General features: G+C 45.7%; 1 protein-coding gene across 1 annotated transcript in view; it reads right to left on the bottom strand.

Annotated features, from left to right (window-relative positions):
* Nucleotides 1–1,230: 1,230 nt before the first annotated feature.
* ano7 (anoctamin 7) overlaps nt 1,231–20,065 on the bottom strand; it is a 51,397-nt gene continuing 32,562 nt past the window's right edge. The window contains exons 18-24 of the mRNA XM_041877253.1: nt 16,448–16,545; nt 15,790–15,950; nt 7,990–8,195; nt 7,763–7,902; nt 7,547–7,637; nt 4,445–4,564; nt 1,231–2,445 (exon numbers count right to left, since the gene is read on the bottom strand). Of these exons, the coding sequence (XP_041733187.1) occupies nt 2,281–2,445; nt 4,445–4,564; nt 7,547–7,637; nt 7,763–7,902; nt 7,990–8,195; nt 15,790–15,950; nt 16,448–16,545 (981 nt within the window). The 3' untranslated portion in view covers nt 1,231–2,280. The remainder of the gene's footprint in view (nt 2,446–4,444; nt 4,565–7,546; nt 7,638–7,762; nt 7,903–7,989; nt 8,196–15,789; nt 15,951–16,447; nt 16,546–20,065) is intronic.

The following is a 20,065-nucleotide window of genomic DNA, read 5'->3' as shown; positions in this document are numbered from 1 at the left end:
CTGAGAGTAGAACGACAGCTAGGGCCTGCAACATTCCAACATCAGGATGGATCCCGCTGGCATGCAAATCGCCTCAGAAAGGTCCATTCGCCTGTGGGGGATCTGTCCACAACTCACCATGGGCAGGAGCAAGGTCAAGGGGCTCACGCACCTCCACCCCTACACCAGGCTCAGTTCAGAGCCCTTCCACCAGTCAGGCCTCAAATGCCTGCAGTTCCCCTGCCACCAGCCGCACCTCTGAACACTGGGAGACCCCAACGGGTCATAGCTCCTCTCTCGTGGCTTAAAGACTATGTGAACTAGAGCGGGGAGGGTTGGGGGGAGGAAATGTTGTGTTCAGTTATATGGTGTCGTAGCTCAGTTGAGTTTTGAATACTGTTGCTTTAAGAATGTATCAGGCACATTGTGCGTGTAAGAGGTGTGAGGATTGGATGAGTGAGTTTTATACGAGTTATTAACATGTTGATCTGAAGTAAAGTAGTTCAGTTTAATTGCACAAGTCTCTGTGCATTTATAACACCTATAGCAGAGCGCTTTCGACACACCCACTCCTTTCCACACACCCATTCCTTTCGACACACCCACCCGCCCATACTCCGGTCACCTGCGGGAGTTGTAGAAACATCTCAAGAATGAGCAATAGAAACAGGATGCACCTGAGCTCAATTTCGAGTCTCATAGCAAAGGGTCTGAATACTTATGTAAATAAGGTATGTAGATTGTGTGTAGATTAATGAGGAAAAACATTGATTTAATACATTTTAGAATAAGGCTGTAACGTAACAAAATGTGGAAAAAGGGAAGGGGTCTGAATACTTTCCGAATGCACTGTATGCTACACATCGAAACACAAGGAATAGTGTTTTTGTAATTTGTTATAGCTATTTTTAAGGACACGTAAATTTGGCTGATTTGGCCAACATCCCTCGTTTATTGATTGTGCTGGCCAGTGGTGTATAGTACTTCAGTAAAAATACTGTAAAGTACTACTTAGTTTATTTTGGGTATCTGTACTTTACTATTCATATTTTTGACAACTTTTACTTTTACTTCACTACATTCCTAAAGCAAATTATGTACTTTTTACTCCATACATTTTCCCTGACACCCAAAAGTACTAATTACATTTTGAATGCTTAGCGGGACAGGAAAATGGTAGAATTCACAAACTTATCAAGAGAACATCCCTGGTCATCCCTACTGCCTCTGATCTGGCAGACTCACTAAACACATGCTTCGTTTGTAAATGGTGTCTGAATGTTGGAGTGGCTATCTGTAAAAAAAAATTCAACTAGAAAATGGCCATGCTGTTGCAGCTCTAGGTGAAGCTGTTTTTATCTGCATAGGCCCATCCAAGGTCTTCTTCACATGAACTTATATTTCTTACACTGATCCTTGAGAGCCTTTGGGTCCACAGTTTCTTGTTGTTATTCAATGGGTCAACCAATTCACACGAACGCCTTGACTTATTAACTGGAGTAAATATTAGTTACCTCATACAGGATATAACAATTTGCCGAACAGGAAGACTATAATTCCTGGAAGATGAAGTAAGTTCACTGCCAACCTAAATAAGTAATTTAAGGGCTAAAGTCAGTTAAGGGCTGAGCAGCTACACCGAAAGAGACACATTTCCCTAGTAGTAATTGATTGATTGGATTTATATAGTGCTTACATAGTAAGGGGGAAACTCACCTCTTCCACCACCAATGTTTTGCACCCACTTGGGTGATGCACAGCAACCATTTTGTGTCAGAACACTCACCACACATCAGCTATCACGGTGGAGAGGTGAGGAGTGATATATGCCAATTGGGAATCAGGGGGATAATTGAATTGGGCCAGGTTGAGAATTTGGCCAAGACACCGGGGTTATCACCCCTACTCTTATGATAAGTGCCATGGAATTGTTTATGACCACAGAGTCAGGACACCCATTTAACGTCTCATATAAAAGTCAGAGTTCTCTAGTAGTCCACAAATTTGATGCATTGGTGTCAGAAGTGGGATGGCGCCATCATGAGCATGGTCAGAGTGGGGGAAAAATACTGCTGCTCAATATGGGTACGGTAAGCACAATGCAAAGCCTCATAATCTCACTGCAGTCAGTCCTAAGAAAGGATTAGTCTTGTTATTTGCTCTCTCCTCAGTCTTACAGTCATGACTGTACCTGTCCATGTCACTGAAGATTGTTGGAAACACAGCGCTGAAAAATAAAGCTCATCACACCATCATGTGACCTTGAGCTGGAGCCCAAACGACCCCTGGGGAGGTCAGGGGTCAGAGCAGTGGTCTGTCTGGGTCCTCTTGGATTGGGTTCAGTAAGGGTGGTGGTGAGTCGCTCTCCCGTGGTGGAGACGCTGTGGAAGTTTGAGGTTTGGGTCTGCGTCGCAGCTCAGTGGACAGATTCTCCTTCTCATCTAGGACAACAACCTTACCCAAAGCCTGCAGCATACAGGGTGTGAAACAAAAAGAAAGCAAAGGGTGGATTAATTGACTCTGGAAAGTTAGCTTTGGATTTTATTCATACCATATGACACAATAACTTGATTTACGTGGAAATTCATTTAGTGAGTTTAGCCTACAAAATACACAACCAATGCACTATAATACAACATAATAATACAATACAAAAAACGGTGGAAAGGGAACACACATTCACATCTAGTCCCTGAGACATAGTGCTAGTCGGAACTCTGACATTTCTAACTTGCTAACTGGTTGAACGCGGCTCGTGTCTAACTACAACCAATTAGCAAGACGGACATTTCTGAGTTTCCTAGTTCCGACTAGCATGTGAACGTGGCATATGTCTCAGGGACCAGATGTGAATGTATTGTAGCCCACATTATGTCCTATGCCACACTGTTCAACAGCCCAGTCACGGCTCAACCAATATGGAGTTAGGGGCGAAGCCCCACTAGATTTAAGGTTCCAAAATATTCAAACTTTTTCAGCAGTTAGTAAAAAAAATGTGCCTGAATTTCCTGCGACTCCACCAAAATCTAACGACACAACCTTCAAATCAGTCAATTTCAGTTTTTACATCAACAAATAATATTTAATTTATTACATTTTCATCTGTCTTATCAAAATTAAGAGAACTAAGTATACTAAAAAAAAAAAAAATGTACATGATCTTTCTCAAAAAAGTTTGTATGTTGTCCCATCTGTACTCTTTTTTACCCCTCATTTTGATCATCTCATCGCTGCAACCCCGCCCCTAACAGCGCTGGGCCAATTGTGCGCCGCCCTATGGGACTCCCGGTCACGGCCGGTTGTGACACAGCCTGGGATCGAACCCGGGTCTGTAGTGACGCCTCAAACACTGTGATGCAGTGCCTTAGACCGCTGCACCACTTGGGAGGCCAATAACTTGTAATCTTAATAAAAATATATTTTTTATATAAATGTGGTGGCCCCACTACAATTCGCCCGTGACCTCAACTTTGAATACCATGTGTAAGCAATCGGGCTGTCCTGAGCAGCCTGACTCGCTGTGCCAATATTTACATTTTTTATGTAATTTTTTATCTTATCTTTAACTCTGCATTGTTGGAAAAAGTAAGTAAGCATTTCACTGTTAGTCTACACCTGTCTACGAAGCATGTGATAAAAACATTTGATTTGAGTGGTCTCCGTGCTGTACAGTGATGTCAGACCCCTTGTTTCTTTTTTTGATGCTTGCGCCACATGACCTGTCACCTTATTGGTCCACACAACTTCAGTCCCGCCACTATTTTAATGTCATTGGTAAGGGGTTTCTCATTCTGACCGACCAAGTGTCTACACTTTCTTTCTTCAAATGCTTGCTCACGGATGGTTATAGAGCTTCTTGGGGCTTACGACTGGGAGTCGGGACGGAAAATTGAGCATGCATCAGTCAAGGAATTTAAAAAGACCCTGCTCCATTGTTTTCAATGTCATTCCGTTTCAAATCTGGCTCACAGTGCGGCTTTAGTTCTATTATGACGCATCTGACCGTTCCTTCTTTTTAAACCTTTGATAAGCTAGAGTAAGCTAGCTAGAGCTAGTAGCATGCCCATTTCTATCTGAGCTAATATTTCCGAATATTTAGGAAAGTAAACCGGCTAGCCAGCTCATCCTACTTTGTGATGTACACTAGCTATCCCCAGTAAGATAATTCGTTTTAAATTTATGCGTCTGTGCTTGTTGTTATATCCCTTCATCAATCAATCAAAATCACCAGCCAATCAGCGGCCGCTACTGCAAGGCATGCTTTTAACTTTTATGTTGTGGTGTGTAGAAATTGTGTGTAAAGTAAAGTGGTTTCTATGATTGATAATTAGGAAGAAAATACACTATCTAATCTGTAGAAGACTCAGCTGGGGCTGTGAATAATATAGAGATTTGATTGATTGGTTAATCAGTTGGTTGATTGATTGATTGACGGGTATCTAGAAAGAGGTACAGGGGTTCTCACCTGGTTCTCAGCCAGGGCCTCCTTGGCCATGTAGTGCTCCCTCTTAATTTTGATCTCCACATCCTCAGGAATATCAGGGACCATGATGTCAATCAAACGACCGATGAAGAACACAACATGCTGAGGAAAAAGAAAGGGAAAAAAGAGAGAGAGAGAAGATGGATTATTATAAACAATGTTCCCTCTAAGCCCCAGAGACTGCAGCACAGCTCCCCAGGACTGCTGCACAGAAGAAATATCAGCCCATGGAGAGAAGCGCAAGATTTAACTTCACTCAACTTTCTAGAGCAGTGGTCATCAACCGGTCTATCGCGATCGACTGGTCGATCTCTAAGGCATTCCTAGTCTATCGCCAAAGATTTCTGTAAAAAAAACAACGATGTGTTCCTATAATTTGTTATTCGTTTCGGGCTGTTGGCGGTAGGTGCACCTGTTTCAGCTGCCCTGCGCGACGGGTCGGCGAACTGTTGCCATTTTGAACCATTTCATGTGTCTGAAGGTACAAATTCTGCCTTCCCGGCAGGCCCGGATAGCAAATCAAGTGCACTATAGGCCTACCGCTGGCCAATCGGAAGGCTCAGATTACTGTGTCTGCAGTAAAGTAGAAGGCATAAAAGAAAGCTACAGCAAAGTTGATACTGAGAGATTTCAAAACGCTTAAAACCATGACTAGAGAGAGACTGTCAATGAATATAGCAAAGAGCTGCTGTTTTTATGAGTGAGTTCATGTTCTTACTCAGCACTGTCAACACTTTGTATTCAACACTTTTATAAGCCATAAAATGCGCGTTCTTCCTATTTCCACTCAGCGCTGCAACAAGCACTGCAGCAGTAATGAATGAGTAGGAAAGTGTATCTATAGGCTTGCGTTGTTGTTATTATTAGCGGTTTGGATCTTTTTTAATATCAAAGAATATTTAACTTTCTCAGTTCATATGAGTATTTGTGCATGAGGCAGAAATAATGTAGTGCAACTCGAGTTTCCCCATCAGCTGGAAGACGGTGTCCCTTTTTGGTCCGTGTCAGTGGAGGAAAGGGAGAGCGGAGGGATGTTGAGAGGTGGACCCTCAGTCTGCTGCTCTGTCCCTCTGCTGAGACTGACCATCAGATGCAGGCACCCATCAGCCCAGTAAAATAAAAGCAAATTATTTAAATGTGTGCTCACTCAGCTGTACCTCACAAATAATACAACAACGGCTCTATTACCGGTGTGATCATATAGCCTACCTTAAATGTAGAAAAACTTTTTTTTTTTAATGGCCCAACAACAATGCATTGGCAGGGCAATTCAAGCAAAGCCAATATTCGGCGAAAATGTATTGGACTTATAGCTTACTGCACAAACCTCATTGCTACAGTCCTGTTTTTAATTGGTTAATGTTGCATAGGCTTACGTTTTTTTTGTTGTTTTTTTTTGTTTTTTATCTGAGCGGTAGATCTCGGCTTGTATTTTGACTCAGAATGTGATCTTGACTCAGAAAAGGTTGGTGACCACTGTTCTAGAGTTTTCCCTGTTAACACTATCAACGTTTCCCTTACTCTGGCAATTGTGATCGAATCAGACCATTGCCATATATGGACCTGTGCCATTTACTTTGAACTGGACTGTGTTTACAGCATGAGCGGTCGTGAGTAGATGCGCTTGTTTTGAGATCAAAGCAAGAGCTGCATGTAGCCACGTGTGCACATTTTGTTAATATCCTTTGCTAGTTGGTGAGTTATTAGCCCAGTTATAGATCATTTGTAGTCAGCAATAGGGGAGTGATTGCTTCCTACAAGAGCACAAAACGTGTACATTTCTAGACATCTTTAAAAAGCGAGTTGAGTAAAGAGCTTTTTTTGTCTTAAAGGGGCAGTGTTGTATTTTGAGACAGGCTTGAATAAGCTAAGTAGCCAATAGGCAGAGGGTAGCATAATTTGTCTGATTCTCTGTAATTATTTTGTAAAGTGGTTTCTTGCATCAAACAACACAACAACATTTTCAGTCACCTCCTTGTCTGAAGGACAAGTGGATAAACAGGTTAATGTCAAGCCCTGCATGTTTTTTTTCAAAAGCCTCATGGAATGTAGGCCTACATTGAACACCAGACATTGGCTGCTACTGTAGGTAGAATGATAGAGCAGCTATTTCCATGTTAAAATGTTATGGGATGCATTTTCTCCATTGTTTTTGATGGTAGGCCACTCTGGTAGGCCTACATTATTATCAAATAGCCACAGTAGCCTACTTAGACACTGCTAGAACTGTAACTTAAAGCGGGTACAGCCTCAGTGTTCACAGTAAACGCTCGCTGGAAGTTGCACAGAATTTTCACAACGTTCAAGCTTGTGCTCAGCAGACCTGAAATATGCTCAGTGCCTAATTGTTTTTGAGGGAACATTGATTATTTACATTTAAGTCATTTAGCAGACGCTCTTATCCAGAGTGACTTACAAATTTTTTTAGTCTAGTTGGGTTTTAAATTTTTTGGTATTTTATAGAATTTTATATATTTTTCTTTGTTTTCTTCCACATATTTTTACATGTTTTATATTAATTGTTTCATTTTTTTAATGGGGGTGGGGGAGGGGGGTAGAAGGATTACTGTTATACTATTCCAGGTATTCCTTAAAGAGGTAGGGTTTCAAGTGTCTCCGGAAGGTGGTTAGTGACTCCGCTGTCCTGGCGTCGTGGGGGAACTTGTTCCACCATTGGGGTGCCAGAGCAGCGAATAGCTTTGACTGAGCTGAGCGGGAACTGTGCTTCTATGAATATTGTAACAAGCCTGTAAGGCTACTCAGACGCAGTGTGTTGACTAGCCAATACTCTGAGACTAGAGTATAAAAATAAAACACCAAAATGAAACACCAGAATATAAAAACAAAACACCATTCGGTTTTAAACCAGTCAGTGGCAGTGCACACATTCTCAAAGCACACGACAAGGCACTCACAGCGCACATCTCAATTTCAATTCTCCAAGATGCCTCAGCTCCTAACAGCTCCTTAACAGAAATACATATAGACCTATAAACACTGAATTAGTCAATTAATTGCATTGAATCTGTGTTGCAAAAGTCATCCACATAGTGACATATCTCAACTCAACTCAGCGGAACTTGCCTCAAAAACAATGACAAAGGCCAGCCGGCAAGCCAGAAGGTGGAAGTACTCTGGTCGAAAATGCCCTTTTCTGTCCCTGTATCCTCGATATCTAAAAAAACAACAACAAAGAAACGTTAGATGACAATGCCAGTTGTAGAGTAATAGGAACAAAAAAAGAATAACCTTCACGAAATGCATATATCAATTTATGGGTGATAATGAGTGTGCCTCTACCTGCACTGCATGTTGTTGGTGTTAAAGTTGCTTGGGGAAGTACCCAGGGTGAAGTTGACATAACCCCGAAGGTTTCCATCATTGTGGTAGCGGTAGTAGAGCCGAGGCAGGAAGTCAGAAGTGAAAGCTATCAGGAAGGCCTGGCAGAGAGGCAGGAGTCTGCATTAAACCAAGCATACTTATAACACCACACGCAAGTACAAAGACACACACACACATACACTTACATTACTAATGACAGCCACGTAGGTGATGACTTGCAGGATGTCCAACCAGATCCCGATGTCCTGAGCCCGCTCCACTACGGGCCTTCTGTACTGGCACACAAACTTCTGCGCGTCCAGACGCACCTCCACCCAGTTATTGATCAGGGCAAACAACGGGGCAAGGGGACACGCTGCCACAAAGATGGTAATGAAGCCAAACTGCAACACTGCAAAGAGGAGGGGGGCAGTCAGCAGTTACCTTCTGCTTGTGTTGTGGTATGTTGTGTAAATGCATCTGTAATCTGATCCATGTAGCCATGTACATTTCCATTTGACCCTTTTCCAAGTGTCAAGCCAATTCCGTTAAATTCCACGCCTAGTGACTAGACTAATAATAATAAGCAACAATTAAATTATTGATTAGCAGAATACAGTGCCTACAGAAAGCATTCACACCCCTTGACTTTTTCCACATTTTGTTGTGTTACAGCCTGAATATAAAATTTATTAAATTAAGATTTTTTGTCACTGGCCTACACACAATACCCCATAATGTCAAAGTGGAATTATGTGTTTTTAAATGTTTACAAATTAATTAAAAATGAAACGCTGAAATGTTTGGAGTCAATAAGTATTCAACCCCTTTGTTATGGCAAGCCTAAATAAGTTCAGGAGTATAAATGTGCTTAGCAAGTCAAATAATAAGTTGCATGGACTCACTCTGTCTGCAATAATAGTGTTTAACATGATTTTTGTACCCCACATATACAATTATCTGTAAGGTCCCTCAGTCGAGCAGTGAATTTCACTTTGGATGGTGTATCAATACACCCAGTCACTACAAAGATAAAGGCGTCCTTCCCAACTCAGGTGCCGGATAGGAAGGAAACCGCTGAGGGATTTCACCATGAGACTTTAAAACAGTGTGACGTCACGAGAGGCTACACAGCTTTCAGCGGGATTGCTCAAGTAGTGCAAGGAGACAAGGTTCAAACAAAACAAGGATTTTATTATAGGTCTTGGGAAATTAACGAAAATATAACAAAATTCTGTTCTCTTGTGGCTCTTTAAGGGTTAACAGTTCAGGGATGTCTCTTCCACATCCAAAATCATAATTCTCACTCGCTCAGATAACTTTTCCCCAGCCTTACTGTAGTCCACGTTGCAGCTAGTGGCCAACCCAGCAAAAAGTCCTTCCAAATGTCTCTCACGTATTTCCACAGGTGCATATATCCAAAGGTGAGTATTTCCCAAAGGTAAGTACCTCCAAATCCTTATATTCCTCATGGAAGTGGACGTGCAGCACTCTTGTCCTCCAGAGAGCCCAGGTTGGAGACTGTGTCTCTTCACCCCCCACACACTCCCTCAGTGTGTCTCTTCCCTTCCCAAACCTTCAGCTCATCAGCTCCTCATTTGTTTCAGCTGCGTGGGAAGATTGGCCATAGAGGGGTGGAGTTCCCGACCATACCAGCAGATGGAGCCATAGCTGTCTGGGTTTGCAGCCACCTCAGGGGATGTAACGTCCCTCCAGGACACAGCCTCTCGTGACATCACACATCCCCCTCCTCGGGACCGACGTCCTCGTCGGGGTAAAGGCAGCGAAGAAGGCATCACGCCGGGAGAGGGCGTCCGCATTGCCGTGGTGCTTGCCAGCCCTGTGGACAACAGAAAAGTTAAACGGTTGCAAGCTCAAAAACCATCTGGTTACTCTACTGTTTGATTCCTTGTTCTTGGCCATCCACTGCAGAGGGCCGTGATCAGATACCACCATGAAACGTCGGCCCAGGAGATAGAACCGAAGGGACTCCAGGGCCCAGACTACAGCCAGACATTCTTTCTCCACCGTTGAATAGTTCTTCTCTCTTGGAAGTAACTTTCTGCTTAGGTAGAGAATGGGATGTTCTTCACCGTCATGTGCCTGGGTGAGGACAGCACCCAGACCCACCTCCGAAGCATCCGCTTGGACAATGAATTCCTTCTTGAAGTCCGGTGCTACCAGGATCGGACTGGAGCAGAGTGCTCGCTTCAGGTTGAGGAAAGCCGCCTCCGCCGCAGGGTTCCACTTCACCATTCGTGAGTGGCGTTTGGTCGTCAGCTCCGTCAACGGTGCAGCTATGGTAGCAAAATCTGCAATAAAGCGTCTATAGTAGCCAGCGAGGCCCAAAAATGACCTTACTTGCTTCTTGGTGATGGGCTGCGGCCAGTCCTGTATGGCCCGCAGTTTGGCTTCCTGTGGTTTGACCAACCCCCGCCCAATGGTGTACCCCAGGTAGTTTGTCTCACTGAAGGCCAGCTTGCACTTCTTCGGGTTTGCCGTGAGCCCTGCTTCCCTGAGCGAATCCAGCACCGCTTGTACCCGGGGTATGTGGCTGGCCCAATCCGGACTTTGTATAACAACATCATCCAAATAAGCCGCTGCGTACCTCTTGTGGGGCGCAGGACTCGATCCATCAGGCGTTGGAACGTGGCAGGTGCCCCGTGGAGACCAAACGGAAGTCGGGTATACTGGTAGAGCCCCCTCCGGGGTGGCAAAGGCTGTCTTCTCCTTAGACGCTCGGGGTCAGGGGCACCTGCCAGTAGCCTTTTGTGAGATCAAGAGTGGTTAGGAAACGAGCATGCCCCCAAGGAGTCTATTAAATCATCGACACGAGGCATTGGGTATGCATCAAATTCAGACACTTCATTCAACTTTCGATAGTCATTACAAAATCGTACTGAACCGTCTGGCTTGGGAACTAGTACGATGGGACTTGCCCAGGCACTGTGGGACTCTTCGATTACTCCCAACTCCCGCATCTTCCTTACCTCCTTCTGTATAACCACTTTACGAGCCTCCTGGCACGCGGTACGGGCGCTGGTTTACCGTTCGGCCAGGCATGGTGCGGATCTCATGTTGGACCACCTCTGTGTGACCGGGAAGGGAGGAGAAGACATCCTGGTTCTGCTCCACGAGTTCCAGGGCCATCTGTCGTTGATGTGGGGACAGATTTGGACCCAGCTGAACCTCTTCTCGCGCCGGTTCCTTGGTCTCTGTGGGGGTAGACAGCTGAACAGCGCCTCTCTGGCGTGCCACTTCTTTAAAAGGTTAACATGATAAATCTGCTCAGTTTTCCTTTTATCTGGTTGCCTCACCTTGTAGTTTACTTCTCCCATGCGTTCAATGACCTCATATGGTCCTTGCCAGGTTGCCAGGAATTTACACTCAACGGTTGGCACCAGGACCAGCACTCTGTCCCCGGCTTAAACTCCCTGGGTTGAGCAGATCTGTTGTAGGAGGCTTGCTGTTGCCGCTGACTGGCCTCCAGGTGTTCCCGCATCATGGGATAGATGGCCTTCATTCTCTCCCTCATAGCCCCGACATGGTCGATCAGTGTCCGCTGTTGGCATGGCTGCTCCTCCCAGGCCTCCTTGGCGATGTCGAGCAGTCCTCTGGGTCTGTAGGAAAGCAAGAGCTCAAAGGGTGAAAAACCAGTAGAAGACTGAGGTACCTCTCTCACCGCAAATAATATGTAGGGTAACAGCTGATCCCAGTTGCGCCCATCTTCCCCTACCGCTTTCCGCAGCATGGATTTTAGTGTTTTGTTAAAACGTTCGACTAGGCCATCTGTCTGGGGGTGGTAGACCGAGGTTCTCAGCTGTTTGATTTTCAGTAAAGCACAGAGTTCTTTCATCACTCTGGACATGAATGGAGTCCCTTGGTCCGTCAATATCTCTTTTGGGATTCCCAGACTAGTTGAGAGACGGAACAGCTCCTTGGCAATTTGTCTGGATGTAGCCTTCCTCAGCGGAATGGCCTCCGGGTACCGGGATGCATAGTCCAGAATGACCAGAATGTATTGATGTCCCCTGGAACTTTTCGGTAAGGGCCCGACTATGTCTAATCCAATCCTCTCAAAAGGAGTTTCGATAATGGGCAAGGGAATGAGCGGGTTTCTATATGTGGGCTTTGGCGCAACCTGCTGACACTCAGGGCAACCTACGGCAGTAGTTCTCTATCTCTTTGTGTACTCCTGGCCAAAAGAAACGTTGCATGATTCTTTCCTTAGTCTTCTCTACCCCCAAGTGGGCCCTAGCGGGTGTGTGTGTGCTAGGTTGAGTACTGTGGCCCGATAGGGCTGTGGCACGAGGAGCTGTTCATGCACTTCATCATTTATCTTGACTATCTGATATACTAACCCCCGGTTTACTGCGAAATGGGGGTAAGTAGGGTTTGTCTTATCACCTACCACTACACCTTCTAATACCTGCACATTTCTTAAGGCATTTGCAAGAGTAGGATCTTGTAATTGAGCCGTACCATACTGGCCTGTGAGAGGGGGAAGCTCTTGGGTGCCTGGGACGTCTTCTTCACTGGAGAACGGAGCACTTTCCTGGGCTGCGTTCTCTTCTCCCGTATCCGGACCAGTCTCGGTGTCGGTCTGGGCACCTGCCATCCCTATCAGAGCCCGGGCGGGAGTGAGTAACTCGGAGGATTGCACCGGAGCCTTCCCAGGATGAGTCTTGCCTCTCCGTTTCCGAGGTACTCGGGTTATCCTCTCCTGAGACTCTCTCCAGAGTGGGTAAAAGGCTGGGCAGTCTCGTCCAATTAGGACAGGGACGGGGAGGGAATCAACCACCCCCCGCCGTCGTGTATGGTTCCCCCGTGTGCTGGTCATTGTAAGTTCAGTAATGGGGTATTCTCTGGTGTCCCCATGGACACAGGAAACTGGGAGGACTTTCCCCGGGGTCAGACACGTTGGGCCCACCAAATCCTTACGCACCAGGGTGGCCCGGCTACCAGAATCCAGTAAGGCCTCCACATCATGGTGATTCACAGTTACCGGGCAGGTGGGGGGTCGATCTGGGCCGCCATCTACGACTCCCAAGAGCGAGGCAAAACGGTGTGTGGGTGCTGAGCTGGAGGACCTCCGCAGTGGGCATAGGTTCATCGGCTGGTTTCCCACACTGCCAGGAGATATGTCCCATCTCCCCCACACCGGTAACACTGTCGAAGTTTCCCCTCCTGGTGTACTCTCTTCTTGGACCCGCTGGTTTCTGGCTCCCCCTGGAGCCGGGATAAGTCCTGACGTGGCTGGGTTCGAGACCTTGGGGTCCTTTGGACGGGTTCTTCCCATTTGTGGTGGGGCCGCACTCCTGGGGTCTTTTTCGGGAAGCATTCAGCATCTCCGCTGTGGCCTGGTACTTTTCCACAGCTTCCACGGTCAGATCAGCCGTGGTCAAGGCCTGTTGACTGATGAACCGTTTTGCCTCATAAGGCAGGGGCGCGTGAGGTAACGATCCACCACAACGGCCTCCACCACCGCCGCTGCTGTATTCCTCTGCGGATCCAGCCATTTCCTTGCGATTCGGACAAGTTCATGCATCTGCGCCCGAGGAGGTTGGTCTGGTTGGAAGGTCCAGCTGTGAAAGCGCTGGGCCATACCAAACTTTGTGAGTCCATATCTGCTGAGGATCTCAGACTTCAGGGCATCATAGTCAGTAACCTGGTCAGGGCCCAGGTCCCGGACAGCATTCAGCGATTCCCGGTTAGAAAGGGGGCTAACAGACCAACCCACTGTTGCTTGGGCCAGGCTTCCTAGTGGCCGTGGCCTCAAATGCATGCAGGTATGCCTCAATGTCATCGGTAGCTCCCATCTTAGATATAAAGTCACTTGCCTTTATTGGGCGGGTATTTTGGACAACCCTCTGTCTCTGCAACTGCAATTCCTCTGCCTTCAGAATGTTGGCTTTCTTTTGCTCCTCCAAGAGAGCCACGTTTGCTTGCATCTGGGCTTGCTGGCCAGCAACAAGGGCTTTCAATATGTCCTCCATTTCAGTCGGCGGGAGCCTACGGCCAACTTGGAAAACTGGGTGATCAAACCTTCGGTATCCTCCTCTGACATGCACTATTAACGCTTGAGCGTGCCCGTATTCTCCACCATCTGTGACGTCACGAGAGGCTACACAGCTTTCAGCGGGATTGCTCAAGTAGTGCAAGGAGACAAGGTTCAAACAAAACAAGGATTTTATTATAGGTCTTGGGAAATTAACGAAAATATAACAAAAATTCTGTTCTCTTGTGGCTCTTTAAGGGTTAACAGTTCAGGGATGTCTCTTCCACATCCAAAATCATAATTCTCACTCGCTCAGATAACTTTTCCCCAGCCTTACTGTAGTCCACGTTGCAGCTAGTGGCCAACCCAGCAAAAAGTCCTTCCAAATGTCTCTCACGTATTTCCACAGGTGCATATATCCAAAGGTGAGTATTTCCCAAAGGTAAGTATCTCCAAATCCTTATATTCCTCATGGAAGTGGACGTGCAGCACTCTTGTCCTCCAGAGAGCCCAGGTTGGAGACTGTGTCTCTTCACCCCCCACACACTCCCTCAGTGTGTCTCTTCCCTTCCCAAACCTTCAGCTCATCAGCTCCTCATTTGTTTCAGCTGCGTGGGAAGATTGGCCATAGAGGGGTGGAGTTCCCGACCATACCAGCAGATGGAGCCATAGCTGTCTGGGTTTGCAGCCACCTCAGGGGGATGTAACGTCCCTCCAGGACACAGCCTCTCGTGACATCACAACAGTTACAGAGTTTAATGGCTGTGATAGGAGACAACTGAGGATGGATCAACAACTTTGTAGTTATTCCACAACACTAACCTAATTGACAGAGTGAAAAGGAAGCCTGTACAGAATAAAAACATTCCAAAACATGCATCCTGTTTGCATACCCAAGGGAAATAGGGGTGCTGAGGGTGCTGCAGCACCCCCTGAAAAATCCTAATATATATTATATTATTTTTATATTACTAAAAATCAAAAAAATTGTGCACTGGGCCTTTACTAGTATTAGCGGACCGTAGCGTGGGGAGAAAATGTTTTCAGCGTCTCAGCTTTGCAAAAAAAGTAGATGTATAATTAAGAACAGTATCTTGCAGGATTCAATACTTGGAATTGTAAGAGTTGTTGCCATGTCCCTTTCTCTGCGATTGTCATTCTAATGGAATCCAGAAACAACAAAACCCTACACTCAAACATTTACATCAAAACGTGTAAAGTTATGGGCAAAGACACAAAACAGCCACATCAAATTAAATATATTTCTTGATCAAATAATATGGAAAACAACCACTTTTGTTCAGTATTAATTTACCATCCTTACAAACCACTTAATGTAAATGTACATTACTGTGTTGTACATCTAGGTTTGTACCTGTAGACTTTCCATCACCATGAAGAAAAACAGGGGAGGGGTGCAACTCAATATTAGGAAGATCTTCTTAATATTTTGTACACTCAGTGTATATTATTCTGTATAGGAGTTTTTTGAGTGTGTTATCTTCCAGAGCATGTGAATAAATTAATTTGGGTCATGGATTACACAGTCTGACTGGGTAGGTTCTGCACAGCAATGTCTATGACCTACATGGCACATTCATCTTTGGGATGAGGTGACAGTTACATTGACTAGGGATCACGTGTGAAGTAGAGCAGTAAGAGTGTGTGTCGCTAGTTCTCCTCAATGGCTTAATAAAATCAGATTGTCAAGACCTAGGTGTTTCAGTTGTGTTTCTCCATCACTGGCTTGATGGCACACAGACTCCTGTCTATTTCAAATGTTAGGGTTAGTTTGTTCCCAGTGTGTGTCATTACTAGAGGAAAATGTCGCCCTTGGTGTCCTAGCCAGTTACCCAGACAACTTCACTTTTACAAGAGTAACACAAACCACAAGAGTAATTCCTTATCCAATAAGAAATGCACAATTACATTTTCCATTTAAAATCGTTTTAAAATGTTGTCTGCCCTAATGAACACAGCCCTGGTATAGGTGGGCAGGAACACTCACCCATTTCCAGGTACTCATCGAACAGTCCTTCACACAGCAGGAGCTCATAGTCGGTCTCCCAGGGTGTGGCGTCCTGCATCTGGCCTCCCTCTTTCACCTCTCCATCTTCAGCTCTAACCATAGGATGGATCTTGCGCTTCTGCCACCAAGACTTTAGTTTTCTATCAAGAGACGAAAGGAGAGAGATTTGACCTTAACAACCACAGAAGCAGTGCATAGGTTTCTGTGGGCAAGAAAGACAATTATAAGAACTTACTGCCCACTGGGCACAGACGTCAGTTCAACATCTTGTTTTGATTTACATTTGGTTGATTTGTCAACTAACATTAATTCAACATGAAATCAACAAAAAATGGAACCATGTCACTAGATTTAGGTTAAAAGTAGAGTAAAAAAAAAGACAATTCTGTTACGTTGACGACTTTTTTTCAAATTCAATCAGTTTTCCACATTGATTCAGCGTCATCACATTGAATTTTCTTGTTGAAATGACGTGGAAACAACATTGATTCAACCAGTTTTTGCCCAGAGGGTGGTCATTAATCAAGGATCACATTAGCATTTTTGTGAGATGTTTGTTGTAAATCAATGGAGTTTAAATAAAGTCGGATTGGATTTTAGACAAAACTGCGGGAAGCTGTAGGATTACAAGACTCACGGGACGATAAACTCCTGAATGTTGTTGATGACCTGTTTGCCCACCATGATGACCAGCAGCTCCTGGGCCAGTTCAATGAGACAGCCCCCAGCACCACACTGCAAACAACAATACACACTTACAGGTTATGCACACGCACACAGGCGTAGTCAGACACTCGCACACACAAACACATATACTGGCTGATAAAGACAGCAAAGGTACATCCCAGCAAACAGTGAGCATTCCTACAGGTAACATTCCAATTGAGTCCCTCTTTGGTTTCTAGCTAATGTTAGCATGGCAGCATCCCATACAAAACAGGTCTATGAAACTCTTAAGGCCTACTTGGATATGCCTGGGCACCCTACCCTGGAGTGAGGCCTGCACTGGGGCATTATCTGAGCAGACACCTGCCTACTGTTGCTTTCATCCTTCCACTTGACATTGTGCCTTGGATGTTTTTGGACTACTGCCAAACTTGAACTCCACTTGGATGTACTCTTTTGGACTCTCCCGCGGCTCGGTGTAGCGCTTGCCACCCTCCCAGCTTTCCACCAGCCTGTACTGGAAACTACATCCCCTCCAAGGTGCTTCTCACCTGGCTATCATACTGGCGTTGCTGTTTTGATGGGCCCCAGCATTTAATCTCATTTAGTAAGTCACCCCTCTCTGCTTTCTGTTGTTATGTTGGCCAGTTTTGTGCCTTGGTTGTCATGCTGAAACATGAGGTGATGGCAGCGGATGAATGGCATGACATTGGTCCTCAGAATCTCATCACGGTGTCTCTGTGCATTCAAATTGCAATCAATAAAATGCAATTGTGTCTGTAGCTTATGCCTGCCCATACCATAACCCCACCGCCACCATGGGGCACTCTGTTCACAACGTTGACATCAGCAAACCGCTTGCCCATACGATGCCATACACGCTGTCTGCCATCTTCCCAGTACAGTTGAAACCGGGATTCATCCGTGAAGAGCGCACTTCTCCAGCGTGCCAGTGGCCATCGAAGGTGAGCATTTTCCCACTGAAGTCAGTTACAAAGCCGAACTGCATTCAGGTCAAGACCCTGGTGAGGATGACGAGCATGCAGATGAGCTTCCCTGAGACAATTTCTGACAATTTGTGCAGCTGTCCGGGTGGCTGGTCTCAGATGATCCCGCAGGTGAAGAAGCCGGATGTGGAGGTCCTGGGCTGGCATGGTTACACATGGTTTGCGGTTGTGAGGCTGGTTGGACGTACTGCCAAATTCTCTAAAACGACGTTGGAGGCGGCTTATCTTAGAGAAATTAACATACAATTCTCTGGCAAAAGCTCTGGTGGACATTCCTGCAGTCAGCATGCCAAATGTACGCTCCCTTAAAAGTTGAGACATCTGTGGCACTGTGTTGTGTGACAAAACTGCACATTTTAGAGTGGCCTTTTATTGTCCCCAGCACAAGGTGCACCTGTGTAATGATCATGCTGTTTAATCAACTTCTTGTTATGCCACACCTGTCAGGTGGATGGATTATCTTGGCAAAGAAGAAATGCTCACTAACAGCGATGTAAACAAATATATACACACAATTTTAGACAAATAAGCTTTTTGTGCGTATGGATCTTTTATTTCAGCTCATGAAACATGGGACCAACTCTTTACATGTTGCATTTATATTTTTGTTCAGTATATTTTGCACAGTTCCGAGATAAGTTTGGCTGGACAAATTTCCAATGTGGAAACTGTCAGCTTATTGAGGACTATACACTACATTACCAAAAGTATGTGGACACTGATATTGGGCAATTAGGCCTGGCTCGCAGTCAGCGTTCCAATTCATCCCAAAGGTGTTCAATGGGGTCAGGGCTCTGTGCAGGCCAGTCAAGTTCTTCCACACCGATCTCGACAAACCATTTCTGTATGGACCTCGCTTTGTGATGCTGAAACAGGAAAGGGCGTTCCCAAAACTGTTGCCACAAAGTTGGAACCACAGAATCGTCTAGAATGTCATTGTATGCTGTAGTGTTAAGATTTCCCTTCACTGGAACTAAGGGGCCTAGCCCGAACCATGAAAAACAGCCCCAGACCATTATACCTCCTACACCAAACTTTACAGTTAGCACTCTGCATTGGGGCAGGTAGCATTCTCCTGGCATCTGCCAAACCCAGATTTGTCCGTCGGACTGCCACATGGTGAAGCGTGATTCATCACTCTAGAGAATGCGTTTCCACTGCTCCAGAGTCCAATTGTGGTGAGCTTTAAACCACTCCAGCCGACGCTTGGCATTGCACATGGTGATCTTAGGCTTGTGTGTGGCTGCTTGGCCATGGAAACCTATTTCATGAAGCTCCAGACGAACAGTACTTGTGCTGACATTGCTTCCAGAGGCAGTTTGGAACTCAGTAGTGAGTGTTGCAACCGAGGACAGAATATTTTTATGCGCTACGCGCTTCAGCTCTCGCCGGTCCCGTTCTGTGAGCTTGTGTGGCCTACCACTTCGACGGCTGAACCGTTGTTGCTCCTAGACGTTTACACTTCACAATAACAGCACTTACAGTTGACTGGGGCAGCTCTGACAGGGCAGAAATTTGACGAACTGACTGGTTGGAAAGGTGGCATCCTATGATGGTGCCACTTTGAAAGTCACTGAGCTCTTCAGTAAGGCCATTCTACTGCCAATGTTTGTCTATGGAGATTGCATGGCTGTGTGCTCGATTTTATACACCTGTCAGCAATGAGTCTGGCTGAAATAGCCAAATCCACTAATTTGAAGGGGTGTCCACATACTTTTGTATATATAGTGTATGTCTGTGCTGGACGTCCAAAGTAAGCAAATTGAGACAATGTAATGTATCCTGGATTGGTCCCGCTCTAAGACCTTTTCCTTTTCTACTCCTCAGCCCAGTCGTTGTGCCACTGCCTCGCCACCGTGTTGCCACTCTCTGACTGGCTGGCCAGGGCTGCCCTGCAGAGACCCCTCCCCAGTGAAGTCAACTCTCCTCTCCCATCTCACCCACCCTTCCCATCCTACCCTGACCTCCTATCCCGGCCCCCCTTGGAGAATAAAGGAGCAAGGACGCTTTATGAGGAGCTGGCGGATACCACAGTTATAGATCCTGCTTCCCATGGAGGCACGTCATACACCGTAAGCCCAGCGCAAGGCAGCGGTCTTTGGTGAATGGGGCTGAAATGGCTTTGGGGGATCCCATCGTGTTGACCAACAGTTTCGCCCACCTGCTTCTAGAGGTTCCTGCTCCTTCAACCTCTACCCTGTCTCCTGAGGGTCCAACTCAGGGGTCTCTACCACAGGCCCATACCTCTTGGGCTCCCTCGCATATCAGGCAGAGAAGAATGGGAGAAACTCCCCAAATACAGGTGTGCCAAGCATTGTAGCGTCATACCCAAGAAGACTCGAAGCTGTAATCGCTGCCAAAGGTGCTTAAACAAAGTACTGAGTATATGGTCTGAATACTTATGTAAATGTGATATTTTTTGTTGTTGTTGTTGATGTTTTTTGTTAACATTTTGAAAAACCTGTTTTTGCTTTGTCAATATGGGGTATTTTATCAATTTTAGAATAAGGCTGTAACGTAACAAAATGTGGAAAAGTCAAGGGGTCTGAATACTTTCCAAATTTTTTATGTGTATTTCATAT

Source organism: Coregonus clupeaformis, chromosome 6 (genome assembly GCF_020615455.1).
Source record: "Coregonus clupeaformis isolate EN_2021a chromosome 6, ASM2061545v1, whole genome shotgun sequence".
NCBI lineage: Eukaryota > Metazoa > Chordata > Actinopteri > Salmoniformes > Salmonidae > Coregonus > Coregonus clupeaformis.
Note: the sequence above shows the minus strand (reverse complement) of the source record. Positions and strands in the feature narration are given on the sequence as shown.